The 14703-nt window shown below is 45.2% G+C and overlaps 1 protein-coding gene across 6 annotated transcripts in view; it reads right to left on the minus strand.

Annotated features, from left to right (window-relative positions):
• The window catches only part of LOC308477450 (uncharacterized protein), a 119923-nt gene that overhangs the window by 78582 nt on the left and 26638 nt on the right, over positions 1-14703 (minus strand). For 2 of the 6 annotated variants that reach the window (XR_013986566.1, XR_013986567.1), the window contains 2 exons: positions 13044-13167; positions 256-406 (listed from right to left, as the gene is read on the minus strand). Coding sequence is in view for 1 of the 6 variants with exons in the window: in XM_081006041.1 (XP_080862167.1) it covers positions 13044-13167; positions 13279-13286 (132 nt within the window). In the remaining 5 variants the exon portion in view is untranslated. Of the gene's footprint in view, positions 1-255; positions 407-13043; positions 13168-13278; positions 13320-14703 lie in introns of those variants that run through there. The other 4 variants (XR_013986568.1, XR_013986569.1, XR_013986570.1 and 1 more) reach the window with 3 other exon arrangements.

Genomic DNA, 14703 nt, shown 5'->3' on the forward strand with positions numbered 1-14703 from the left:
TAGATTTTAGCTTCCATGCACCACAGGTGGATGAACCTTGAGAAAACTAGCAATTTCCTGAGTAGAGTTGTGGAGAGAAGAGGTAGATGCATGTGAGCCTTGAGCAGTATCCCTAGGCCTTTGTGATTCTGCAAATATTTTGTATCAAGTGCTGTTTTGCCTCATCACACATTTCTTAGGGTTAGCCTTACACAATTCCACTCTCTCAGAAGTGGTGCCTGATAAAACTAGTCCCTGAGAAAAGAGGGTTTATACCTGATATGCACTGGGCTAATTTCAATAACTGTTTCCTTACACCTGTTGAAAAGGCTCCTCCTATCTGAGAAGGTGGTGGGTAGGTTCTGCCCTCCCCCATTTTCCCTTGTGGCCTTGGGAAAGTCACTATTCCTTAGGTTCAGTTCCCCACCTGTGTAAAAAAACATAAAAGTAGTCTCCTCATGAGCCAGATGTGAAGATTAACCATAAAGATTAAAAGCACTCTGCAAATTTCAATGGAAATAAAAATGACAAATGACAGACTAGTAACTCTAAGTGCTGGCAAGAAGAGCCAGTTGCTTGGCCAGGTTGAACTTCTTAGGATGACTTCATCTCTCCTTCAGAAATGGATTCTTTTCAGTAACAAAAAAAAGAAAAAGGGAAAGGGAATAATTTGGAGACTGATAGAAACTATTAAGCAACACCACTGCAAAGGGGAAAACAGTTATCTAATACAAGGAAGGGGGACCTGTGGCACTTCAGGTGTTGTTGGACACCCATCATGTCTGGTATAAAAACATACGAAGAACCCAGCTGGTTCACACCAAAGACCCATCCAGTCCAGCTTCCTGTTGTCCAATGGCCAACCAGATGCCTATGGAAAGCCCATGAGAAGGACATGGGTGCAACAGTGCTCCCCACTTGTGACTTCCAGCAACTGGTTTTCAGCATAGAGGTAGGGGTGTGTGTGTGTGTGTGTACTAGTCTGCTGTACAAAGGCTTAAATTCTCATTCATTGCTCCACTCACTTTTGCGTCTGGGCTCACCTACCACTGGCACATACCCCACCCACCACCCCAAATATTGCCTACAAGAAAATGTAGCACTTAGGTTGAAAAAGGTTCCTCACCTCTATGGGATGATAATCAGCCAAAGTTCTCTCTCTCTCTCTCCATCCTGCCTAAGTACATGGAGTGTTCCTAATCTTATCTTTCCATTTTACAAAGATGGCGGTGCAAAGTGGCATTCTAGAAAGATCTGAGCTACCATTCATCTTCCTGGTACGTATCCTACGTGCTGTTTTCAGAGGATCCACAATTCTGCTTCAGACACCATGGTAAATCTGGACAGGACAGGGCAACAATAGCCCAGCATTGCTTTCAATCTACTCTTCTAATGCACATTTGCTTGTTTTGTGGTCTTGGAAGCACTGGGGGCGGCATACATTGACTAGGCTGTCAAATTGCAATGATGGGGTGCCTTTACAAACACAGATGACCTGACACTCAAAATGTCTTTGAATTAAAAGCCAGAGAAGGATTAAAAGCCAATGCTGATGGCATTTGCTGTGTTTGAAGGAAGATTTTGAAAGTGCATATTTTCCCTGTGAAGCTTATGAGTGGCAGTCAGCCAAAGTCAGTAGCACTGCCATTATATTAAAGCCTATATATCCAACGCTGGCCTGTGTTAAATGTACCATCTAGTCACCTGCTGCATTCTGTCTGATGTTCTGTATGGCTTGTCAGTATTAATTGCAAGGTTCCTGGGTCAGGGATCACCCATCCTGCATACTGTCAATACATACTGCAGCCAGCACAAAGTGCTAAATCCGAAGATGACAGCTGGCAGAAAACATGAGCAAATTAAAAAGCTGCTTTGCCAGTCCTGCAAGTTCCAAAGAAAAGGAGCAGCCCCCTTAACAAGGGTCAGCACTAGCTGTTCTCCTGTTGTTTTTGCCTCTCAAAACACCAGGGCTTGGCGGGTTTATTCTTTGCTATTTCCTTTGCTCTGCAACAAGCTGGGGTATGGGTGGGTGGGTGAGCAAAGAAGCACAGTGATGAACAGGTGCCCTGTGGGTGAAGTGGAAGGAAATGAATCATTTGGCATTTTCTTCTGATCATATTAGCACATTTAATTGAGCCATTGGAATCCAAAGTGTGTCTAGAAAAATTGGTCAACCAACCCAGACATAGGAAAAAGACAGATGGAAAATGGATAGCCTGATAGCATCACAAACTGCGTCTGCTTGAAACTATCTTTACTGTGCTAGCTGAACCTACAAATAATGATATGACATGATTTCATTCCTCCCTTTCCCCAATACTATGTGCCACTGTACCTGTATCTTTCAGAAACAGACCTTTCAGAGACAGTGTTAGCAAAACATCACATTGAGATACGTTGTTTGCAGATGACACAGCCTTGACTCTGTCGTCTGAGGAAGCTCTACAGAGACTCACCAACCATTTTGCACAAGCCTGCAGGGAGTTCAGCCTTACCATCAGCTTGACAAAAACCAACATCCGGGGTTAGAATGTCATCAGCACTCCACACACCAGCATTAGTGATCACATGCTTGAGGTGGTAGATAATTTTATTCTGCTTGGGCTGCACCATAACCAGCAACCTTTCCATCAATGTGGACAAGTGTATTGTCAAGGCAGCTACATCAATAGCTCACCTCTTCAAAAAGATATAGGAGAATGTGGTGCTAATGACCAATACCAAGATGAAGGTCTACCAGGCTTGCATGTTGAGCACGCTGTTTTATGGAAGCGAGTCATGGATAACTAATACCTGCCAGGAGCAACATCTCAATGCTTTCCATATGTATTGCATCAGGAAGATTTTGGGCATCACATGGCAGGACAAAGTCTCAAACAAAGATGTGCTCTCGCAAGTCCACATTCCCAGCATGCTTGTACTTCTCTCTCAGCAACATCTACACTGACTTGGTCATGTACACAGAATGGAAGATAGAAGGATCACCAAGGAAGTGCTCTCTGGCTGCAGTCATCAAGCCATTCGGCAAACCAACTCTGTATTACAAAGAGGTCAGCAAATGTGATTATGAAAGCTGGAAACGTGGAAATCCCTTGCAGACAACCACAGCATCTGGAGGAAATCAGTCAGCAGTGACCAGAGGAGGAATGATCACTGGGATGAGCACAGAAAGAAGAAACATCATAGAACACCTGCATCAGCACAACTGGATGCCTTCATCTGCCCCTCATGCAACAAAATATGTCTCTCCTGTATTGCTCTCTACAGCCACAGAAGCTGTAACTCTCCAATGGTTTGATTTCACCCCCAAAGGTTCACTCCTCCATTGTTTCCCAAGACAGATGGATGCCAACAATGTTGTGATCTGAATGTTCTGAGGGTCACATCAAATGAATTTATTTAGCATTTCTTCTCACATGTTACACTGAACACTGACTCTACACATCTACAAATGTGTATAAAAGAATTTACACTTACTGATTGGTACAGCCCAGCTATTGAATACAGGTACAAAAGTCGTATACCTATTGAATGTTACATGTGAAAAACTGCACATGTGCACAGCTCAACTATTTGTGTGTGCTTATTGAAGTGTGTCGGAACACCTCTTATAAGACAAATGCTTCAGCAAAAACAGAATAGAAAACCAAAATAGAAAAGCATAAGGCAAAAAGGCTTGTACAAGGATGTTTAGTACAATTCAACATGAGAACTGAGTGGACTTTGTTCGGCACACAATAATGATACTGGTCAAACATATTGGGCCAAGAGTTTCATCATTTTGAACCACAGAGAGAGCCTGTAGAGCTTATTTTGGTAACTGCCATTTTGTTTTCCTCAGAATGCCTCAATGTGCTCCAGGTTTGCTTCCACAAGACGTAAGTATCAGGCAGTGGCCTCCTAAAAAACTTTGCTAGTTGTGACACAAATGATGTAGTTTAACACATCATTTGGTCCGCCCCCGCCACTTAATGGATCCAAATGGTTTCCAGAGAGTGGTAGGGGATGCTTTATCCCATGTTGATGGCCTTTCAGCTGATTCCCTGGTGGCCCGCTGGAATGCGGAGTTAACCAGGGCTATTGACTGTTTGGCTCCGAAGCGCCCTCTCCGATTGCATGGAGCCCGGACAGCCCCGTGGTTTTCCACGGATCTGAGGGCAATGAAACAATCGTTGAGACGGCTAGAGCGCCGGTGGCGGATGACCCATTCTGAAGCTGACCGGACACAGGTTAGAGCTCAGTGTCGAGCCTACCAAGTGGCGGTAGCGACGGCGAAGAAGGCTTTCTTCGCCGCCTCTATTGCATCTGCAGAAAACAGCAGCAGGAGACTTTTTCAGGTGGTCCGCAATTTAGCGGAACCACCTGCTACATCGGGGCCCAGTACGGGCCACATGATCACCTGCAATGATTTTGCAAAGTTTTTTGCAGATAAAGTCGCTCAGATTCGGGAAGAGGTAGACGCCACCGTGGGATCAGGGCCGGGGCGGGAGAGTGCTAGAGTCCTGTCTAGTCAAATTGCATGGGATCAATTCCAATCTGTTACCTCCGAGGATGTGGACAGGCTGCTTGGACGAGTGAAACCAACCACCTGTCTCCTTGATCCTTGCCCATCCTGGCTTATAAAAGCTAGCCGGGAAGGGCTGGGCGATGGGCTTCGTGGGGTGGTGAATGCTTCCCTCCGTGAGGGAGCCTTCCCAGACCCGCTGAAAGAGGCGGTTATTAAACCGCTTCTTAAAAAACCATCTTTAGATGCGGCCACGATGGCCAACTATCGCCCAGTCTCAAATCTTCCATTCTTGGGCAAGGTGATTGAGCGAGTGGTTGCTGAACAACTCCAGGCACGCCTGGAAGAAGCGGACCATTTGGATCCCTTCCAATCGGGATTCAGGCCTCATCGCGGGACTGAAACTGCCTTGGTCGCACTGGTTGATGATCTCCGGCGGGCTAGGGACAAAGGTGAGAGCTGTTTCCTAGTTCTGCTGGATCTCTCAGCGGCGTTTGATACCATCGACCATAACATCCTTCTGGACCGTCTTGAGGGGCTGGGAGCTGGGGGCACTGTCATACAGTGGTTCCGCTCCTTCCTCCTGGGCCGTGTTCAGAAAGTGGTGGTGGGGGATGAGTGTTCAGACCCCTGGGCTCTCACTTGTGGGGTGCCTCAGGGTTCTGTCCTCTCCCCCATGCTTTTCAACATCTACATGCAGCCGCTGGGAGAGATCATCAGGGGTTTTGGGCTGGGTGTTCATCAGTATGCGGATGATACCCAGCTCTACCTCTCTTTCAAATCAGAACCAGTGAAGGCGGTGACGGTCCTGTGTGAGTGTCTGGAGGCGGTTGGAGGATGGATGGCGGCAAACAGATTGAGATTGAATCCTGACAAGACAGAAGTACTGTTTCTGGGGGACAGGAGGCGGGCAGGTGTGGGGGATTCCCTGGTCCTGAATGGGGTAACCGTGCCCCTGAAGGACCAGGTGCGCAGCCTGGGAGTCATTTTGGACTCACAGCTGTCCATGGAGGCACAGGTTAAATCCGTGTCCAGGGCAGCTGTGTACCAGCTCCATCTGGTATGTAGGCTGAGACCCTATCTGCCCGCGGACTGCCTTGCCAGAGTGGTGCATGCTCTGGTTATCTCCCGCTTGGACTACTGCAATGCGCTCTACGTGGGGCTACCTTTGAAGGTGACCCGGAAACTACAACTAATCCAGAATGCAGCAGCCAGACTGGTGACTGGGAACGGCCGCCGAGACCATATAACACCGGTCTTGAAAGACCTACATTGGCTCCCAGTACGTTTCCGAGCACAATTCAAAGTGTTGGTGCTGACCTTTAAAGCCCTAAACGGCCTCGGTCCAGTATACCTGAAGGAGCGTCTCCACCTCCATCGTTCTACCCGGACACTGAGGTCCAGCACCGAGGGCCTTCTGGCGGTTCCCTCACTACGAGAAGCCAAGTTACAGGGAACCAGGCAGAGGGCCTTCTCGGTAGTGGCGCCCTCCCTGTGGAACGCCCTCCCACCAGATGTCAAAGAGAACAACAACTACCAGACTTTTAGAAGACATCTGAAGGCAGCCCTGTTTAGGGAAGCTTTTAATGTTTGATGTATCATTGTATTTTAATATTCTTTTGGAAGCCGCCCAGAGTGGCTGGGGAAACCCAGCCAGATGGGCGGGGTATAAATAATAAATTATTATTATTATTATTATTATTATTATTATTATTATTATTTGTGTTGGTCATGCCATCTTTCCAAGGCCTTGATATCTTTCTTAGTAAGTAGACGTCTTCAGTTCTTTTCTGGATCTGCATAGTAGAGCACATTTACAGGCTTCTGTAGTTTGCAGAGCAATATATCATGAACGCTGAATAGTTTTTCTCACCACTACCCTACATATCAATACTCCTGTTCATACTGCATAAAGCACTGAGTCAGTTGGAGAAGGTATTCTGTGCAGTTCTCTTTGAAATTAATACAAAAGGTGCCAGGTCCCATCTGCATGCCATTCTCATTCAGTTCAATGAGATTTGTGCAGGAAAAATTCCCAGTGGATCATATCCCAAATCACCAGGGAGACCTCTTCATTTAATAGCCATGTTCTTAGTGCCTCCCTCAGAAGGACAAGAGAGACAAGCCAGCAGGAGTTGTCTTATTAAGCATTATTGCCAAAGGGAATTCTTCATAGTATAAGCAAACAAGATGTATTCACCAATCTGCAATAGCCCATAGTGCCAGGGGTACTGCAATGGCACAAAGCCATGTCACATTTATCCAGTATGCTCCAGTGAACCTTGCTCTTGGCCATCATGCTGATTCCAATTTCCTAAATGGATGAAGGCTCCAAGAGGCTCCATTTCAACTACTTGGGCTGCCTTTTCAGTCTCATAGCAGTAAGTGTAGAGGTAGATGCCAGGACCACTGAGATTTGCATATTTAAACCTCCCCTCTTGAAAGCTTCTGTGACCTTGAAAGGAAAACACCAGCTACACAAGTTGTCTTGCTCAGTCAAGGAAGCTCCATCATGAAGCTTTTGATCTGCGAAAAAAGTCAACCTCTAGGGGCAGGAAACTTCAGAGTCTTTTCTATTTTTTCCATGTTGTGCTGACCCATGTTCTGAGATACCTGTCTGGGGTGGCCAAAGACTTTTTTTGGACTTGAGGTGGGAAATACAGATGGTGCTGGAGAAAAAGTTTAATACATAAGCAAGAGTAGAGACATCAGTCTATGTTGTGGAAGACCTAACACAGGGATGAGGAACCTAAGGCCCTCCAGATTTTGCTAGATTACAACTTCCATTGTCCCTGACCACTGGCCGTTGGTTGGAGCTGATGGGCACTGGAGTCCAGCAACATCTGAAAGGCCACAGCTTCCCCACTCCTGATTTACAGAAACAACAAGCTTAATGACAGGCCTGGCAATGCAATCTGTTCAGTCTATCCAAAATATCAGCTTTAATGGATGTGGAAAATATGAGGGTCAAACAGGCTGGGTATCCACATGCAGCAGAACTTGTGGTAGAATGGACTGTACCACTTCAAACAGCAGGTGAGGGAATCACAGCTTCTCTGTTTAAAAATAATTCATGCAAGTAGAAAACAAGCAGAGCAAGAAGAAAGCTCACCTAAAACTTTTCTTTCAGAAGTTTTTCCTCCCTACCTGTAGCAAGTGGAGCATTTGAGTCTGAAAAGTAAGGGCAGAGCTGGCCAGCCCATGAGGCCAGGTGAGGTGGCTGCCTCAGTCAGCACACCCAAAGGGCAGCACACCCATTTTGCCACCCAGCTTTGCTGCTGGATGGGGGGGGGGGGACGGGACATTTCCCCCTGCCACCTGGCACTGTAGCAGGGCTTTGAATTGGCTTTTCCAGAAGGAAAGAGCCAATGAAAAACCCCACTGGTGGGTGGGTGAGGGAGATTCAGAAAGTATGCTCTTCCCACCCAGCAAGGGAGAGGCCTTACGGAGTTTGTGCTGCCCTCACAGGGGTGGCAGCAGGGCATTTCGCCTCAGGTGCCAAAATGCCTCATGCTGCCCCTTAGGATTGCACCCATCATACGTGCATAGCTGCTGCCTGAAAGTCCTTTGCCATTTGAACCCAGTAAGCTCATCAAATAGCTTCCACCTCACCCTGCAAACTGAGATGCCTTGTATCTTAGTGTTTTTGCACCACTGGGCTAGGTGGTCGTTCATCCTTGGTGGGAAACACAAGTGCAAGGCATCAGTTGCACAAGTACAGATGCCCTACACATTGCAAGGATGCTGAAATAAAGCTATATTGTCTTTCTTGGCAATTGCCCATCCTTTAATCAATACTACCGAGCCTCAGCTCTCCCCAATTCCACCTTGCCTTATCTGCCAGATTTCCCTTTAGCTAGTTATAACTGATCTAGCATTTTTTTTAATTTTCTCTGTGCTATGCTCTTTCTCTGATTTTTAAGTTCCCCATTGGCCTTAATCAAGCTTATGTTGAGCCTGGCAGTCTTGGCAAGTTTGCTCAGCTTTAATGAAAGGTGAATTTTCTCCCCAGGCAGGTTTGCCTGTGTTCTTCCTAGCTCAAATTCAGACTTTTCACTATTGCAATATTGAAAGAACATATACACAGACTTTCCATCTTGGTCCAATAGCAAGGACAACATATTGCCCTCTTTTAGCTCTCAGTTCAGTCTGTTTAATTATACCAAAGCCTCGCTGTATCATTTTTTACAATCTCCTATACAAGGCCAAATGAGCCACTGCAAGCTGCAACCAGGATTTCCAAAGTGCTTGCCTCATATGATGACACCTATGGAGGCAAATCTCCACCAGAAACATAATTTTCAGGATGATTTTCATTACTGCTCCAAGCTTAGTGGATTCTAGTAGTTATGATAGAAGAAGCACTCCCATTACAGGGACCCTAGAGATGAAAATCCATTGTACTCAGCAAGGAATCAGAGAATAAATGCCAGGCATACTTTAAACTAGTGACTAGAGTAAGTTTGTTTTTAAATAGATTTAGACATAATTGTAGTGGATAAATCTATCAATGATTTCAGCTATCATAATGTTACAGAGGTTGCACGCTACCCCCAGTCTCTGCTGAGCGATAGCAAGATTCCAGGGGGTTCTAGAAGATCACCAAGGGTTATGTTTCCATTGGGAAATCAAGGCACAGTGGAGACTACTGTCTTTAAGAAATATGGTCCATTGTACACATATTTACATCTGGGTCTACTTTGGAGAGAGTTCACAGCATTATATCCCAAGAGGAGCTTCTTCCCTCAGCAGTGCAGCACTGGATTACCAAGGCATCCTGACTGTCATCTCTGGGCCTCTGCGCCCCAGCCTGCCAATGTGGTTTTGGCCGTCACAGCAGCTCATGGAGTCCTGCCCACTTCCTTTCTTTTCCCCAAGAACCCCTGCTCCCAGCAACTCCTCCCCATCTGTCTGCTTGCTCCCCGCTTAACCCAGACCTCTGATTTTCAAACGAATACATTTTTCCTGTGTGACATCATGCCTCCTGCAGTGGCAGATCTTGGCAATATGACGCCCTGTGTGAGGCCAAAATTTGATGACTTCCCCCAGCTCAAAGTCGGGTAAGGGAGGTGCTAGGCTTTGGTATGAGGCTCTGGCAGGATCCCAGAGCTCTCCTGACTCCTTCCCAAAGCTGGGCAAGCACTTACTAGGCTTTGGGAAGCAGGCAGGACAGCACACCCTTGGCTCCTGTGCCCTGTGTGGGAGAACTAGTCATGCTATCCTATATCTGCCTCTGCCTCCTGTAACCTCCCAACTCTGTTAATTACTCAGAGCTCAAACAAGAGAGTCAAGAGTTACAAGAGCCATTGTCTTGTAATTACACCTTTGTGGCCCTTCTCCCCAAGCGATTTCCTGGTTTAGCCTGCATTTTTAATTTAATGTCTGGCATCTTTCCTTCAACACTACAAATATTATATAAATTCTACCATTTATTAATTTCTAACATTCACTGACTCTAGCAGTTATGGGTGCCCTTGTACCCCCAAACTCTGTAACAATAACTAAGAATGGAACATCCCTGTTTCAGAATCAGTATTTTAACTTTAAATTTGTTTAACAGTGCAGTTGTTTTACACAACAATTGCACAAAACAAAATGCCCCATAATGTGGAAAAGGCACAATTACATGTAATACCTAGAAACATACTAAAAATAACAAAAGGGCTATAAAATGAGAAATAACTAGTTATGTATTAAAAGATTAAGTATAATTATTATGGATTTTAGTATGTCATTAACGATAAAGGAAGATGAGTCTATATCAGTTTCTGAATAACAGATAAAACAAGAGATGGTTATGCTTATGTGTTCACAGGGGAATATGGCTGTATTCTGGAGAAAGTTTTGGACTTAGATGGTTTGTTGCAATGATGCAGAAGACAATTAAAAACTCTACATGCATCCTCTCAGTTGCTGTGAATCATTCTCCTTTGATTATTTATTGGCAGCAGAAAGAAGAACTTAATAACAACTTATCCCCCATTTTTCCTTCCCTGTGTACAAACAGTTGTTGTCATCTTCCTTATCTTTTGCTTGCTACTCCAGCTCTCCTTAATCTGGTGCTCCTTAATTTGGTGCTGGTATTTTTAGACTACGAATCCCATCATCCCTGACCACAATGGCCATGTAGGCTGGGGCTGATGGAAGTTGGAGTTCAAAACATCTGGAGAGCACCAGCTTGGCAAAGGCTGTGCTACTCTGACCTGTTGCTCAGTTGACACACAGAAATTTACCTCCCATTCCACTTCTTCCCATTACTTGCTCCCCTTTTTCTTCAGCTACCCTCCTCCTTATCTAACTGAAAACAGAAGACTGGATTTTTAATAAATCTGCAGAGGCCGAAGACCATAGCAACGAGGACATAATTACATTATTAGAAGCCTCCTTTCTCCGTGATACTTTTATATCCTCAAGGATATCTGTTTTTCTGAACTATGAGATTTAGTGCAAAATTTAATGACAATTCTTCTGCTTCATTTCTGTTATTTATTGTTATTGTTATAGATAATGAAATCTGGTAAGAAACTAGCAGCCATTCTAATTCTGAGAAAGAGAGCTAGCTTTAGCTTTAAGCTACCCAAGTAGATTGGGAGTTGATGCTTTTCTACACACACACACACACAGACACACACACAGAGAGAGAGAGAGAGAGAGAGAGAGAGAGAGAGAGAGCGAGCTTCATTCTCTGACATCAATACTTCATGTGGCCATGCATCCTGGGCCAGTTCTCTAATATAGCACCACCTTGTAGACCATCTTTTCCCCTGCCCCCAAAGACACCACAGCTGGTGACACTTCTCAGCTGAACACGCACACACAGAAGAAGTTTTGGACAGCTGTTGCATCCTTTAGATTGCACCAGAATCCATCATCCAACATGTCATCATCCAATGTGGTGTCTTTACTCTGTTCCACTTTGAATAGCTGCCAACTTTTCCAAGAATTGGTTCCCTATAGTTACAGGCCTGTGTATGGTGAAAGGCAAGATCTAAAAAGCAATGGTGAGAAAGAAAACTTGGCAAATTAAGAGTGGAGATTAAATGTTAAGCTCAAGATAAGCTTTACACCATAGGTGCTAAATCAGTGTTCTCCACCCCATATCAATAGCTGCAGTTTTAAGATAATAAACTGAAGGGAAAGAAGCCACAGGTATTAATAAATGCTAATAAGGTGAAGCAGAAAGAGATTCGTGTTGTTTGTAATCACATCATACGGTGGAGATGGCTTTCAAAGGTCATATACAGGCCACAGAAAAACAAGTCCCTCCATTCTATTATTTCTAATTACCCAAATTGGGAAGTGATGGCAATAGTTTCCATTAGGATTTGATATGCACGCAACCAATTATATAAGCCCTATGAGTGTATCAGCATAAACAGATTTCTTAGAGTCACGTCATAAAATTGTAACACTTGTAGAAAAACACAACATTCACTGAGCTAGCAAAGCATCCCACTGAACTTAAACAGAGATGGAGTCTTGGGGCTTACATAATGCCCTGCATGTGTGTCCTGGTTGCCTGGTTATTCAAACTGGTGGAATTACTAGGAATGGATTTGCTTTGTACAGTTAACACAAAAGCTGTAAATCAGTACTGGAGGAAATGCATAACGGTGAAGCACCCACCCACCAGTCCTCCACAGAGCTTTCTGTGCCATCCAGGTGACAAGGCACTATGAGCAGCGAGCAGGTGCACAGCAGAAGAGTTTTCACTGGGCAAGTATATTGGAATCATTGGTGCAAAACAAAACAAAACTCACATGGGCCAGTGATGAAATGAGTTCTTAGCATCTTTCCCAAGTATCTGTTTTATAGATTCACTGGGGAAGTCACACCAGTGAATCTATAAACAGCTCTCAAAGGAGGGTTATATTTGTAGTGTGAACCGCCCTGAGAACCCTGGGTATAGGGCAGTTAGTTAGTTAGTTAGTTAGTTAGTTAATTAATTAATGTAGATGTTCCATTATGTTACCAATACATGCTGATGAGCATGCTGCTGCAAGGGAGCAGGTGGCACTGTGGTCTAAACCCAACTTCTTGGGTTTACCTAAATTATCATCCCTACTGCCATTTTTTGGCTCTGGTTGATTGTTTCTGAATTTTTTATTGGAAGAGATAGCAGAGATGCTTCTCATCTTAGCAGGGATGACTTTGACTAGGTGACCTGTTTGTCTTCTCGGTCTGCTGCACAGATGATGGACAACTTTAAGGCCCCTGCTCTCCCCCCAGGTCTTCAACTATTATATCATCTGAATGGAAAAGAAGAGAAGGCTAGCAAGTATAACTGTTTTATAGGGACTTTCCTATTTACCCTGAACATATCATTGGAAATCGACATTACCATCATGTTTTCCTTGGTGTTTCTCCCTCCTGCCATCTTCCTCCAGATCAGGATGGCAGGAGGTCTGCAGAGCTTACAGGGAAACAAAGAACCACATGGGATATGTTTATTTTCTGAACCTTCAAATAGGCCTCAGACAGTTACAGAGAGACCTTTCCTAAGAATCCTTAGGGACTAATATTATCCGGAAAGCAACATCTATATGCTGAAGGGGCTTACCTTTTGTGTCTTCTCAAAGAGGGGTGTGGAGGGGGAGGTTGTGGGCGAGGGGGAGGTCTCTGGGAGAGGAGAAATCTTAGTTTTTCTCCCCAGACGGGAAAAGACTTTTCTCAGTCTGGAAAGCCTAGAAAAGAAAGAGAAATGGGGCTCACAGTTAGTATTCCCTAACTCCTCTATGCTCAGTATGAATTCTCCATCATCGCAGAATTCATATGCTGAGAGAAATCCTACTTACATGTCCATCTCCTTTCTTTCACACAGACAAAATGATCCCACCATAGGAGATCACTAGGCCTTTTAGCACTCTGGTAACCAATAAGCCAGCAGAGGGAGGTGTCACAATGAACCCGATGACCCAGCAACCCTTGGCCCTGAGAAAATGAGAAGCCACAAGCACTGCTCCTCTTAAGTGATGCTACTAAGTTTTCTCATACGGCTTTTCTTCCATGTTCCACTTTTTATAAACATGCGAAATTTTTCCTATTCCTTTGGATTCCAGCTGCAGTTGTTCCTTCATCTACTGAGCACTAGCTATGTCCTATACCTGTCTAATACCCTCCAACATTTCTCCCATGAAAATAGGAATTTCTTATTCCATTATGATGATGATTTTCGACCATTTCCAACTTATACAAAAACATCATTAAACATTACCAAAAAACCTCCCTTTCCAATGAAAAAAGGAATGTCCTAAGGAAAATGTTATGTACTGAGTTGAATAGGATCCAAACTGTAGCAGTCTGATTGGTCCTAGAACAATAGGATCCAAAAGGCAGCAGTCTGATTGGTCCTAGAACAATAGGATTCAGAATGCAGCAGTCTGATTGGTCCTAGAACAATGCAGCAGTATGATTGGTTGGCAGGAACCACCCAATCCTGCTCCAGATAGAAGTGAATCCACAACCTGATTGGCTTACAGTAGAATTCCAGAATTAGCCAATCATGTGCAGCCCATTGTGTAAATAATGTATATAAAGCAGATACTGTGAGGGGACATTATTCATTCCTCCTCACCACTATGAGCTGAATAAAGAGCATGAAATCACTTTGCGACTCTGAGTATATTTCACTGGCGACGAAGGTGGGATCCCGCTGAGCTGACTGCCACACACAGCACCGCAGCACCGCCAACTGCCGCACCGCTGCCTCGCACCGTGTATCCAGGCTTCAGCTCCGGGGCACAAGGAACTCAGAATGGCAGCCAACAGCAGCTTCTCGCCATTCAACCCAGCATCTGGAGACTGGGAAGCGTACGCCTCCCGTTTCACCTTCCTCCTAGAAGCCAAAGGGGTCACCGACGAAGAAGACGCCAAGAAGAGGGCGATATTCTTCAGCGTCTGCGGAGAGGAGACGTTTGAAATCGCCCGGGCTCTCCTTGCGCCTGAAGACGTCGCTACTGTTCCATACAAAACAATAATGGAACAGCTGAAGGGGCACTTTTCGCCGCAGCCCTCAGTGGTGGCTCGTCGAAATGCCTTCTACGCAAAGCGGCAAGCCCCTGGGGAAACCATAACTGGGTTTGTGACCTCTCTCCGCCAAGCCGCCCGGTTCTGCAACTTCTCAGAGCTGGAGAACATGCTTCGTGACCGCCTCGTCGGTGGCCTGAAGGATGAGAAGCTGCAACGGCGCCTCTACGCTAAGAAGGACCTAACGTTCCAGG

Source organism: Podarcis pityusensis (genome assembly GCF_964106645.2).
Source record: "Podarcis pityusensis genome assembly, chromosome: 5".
In the NCBI taxonomy this organism is placed as follows: Eukaryota; Metazoa; Chordata; class Lepidosauria; order Squamata; family Lacertidae; genus Podarcis; species Podarcis pityusensis.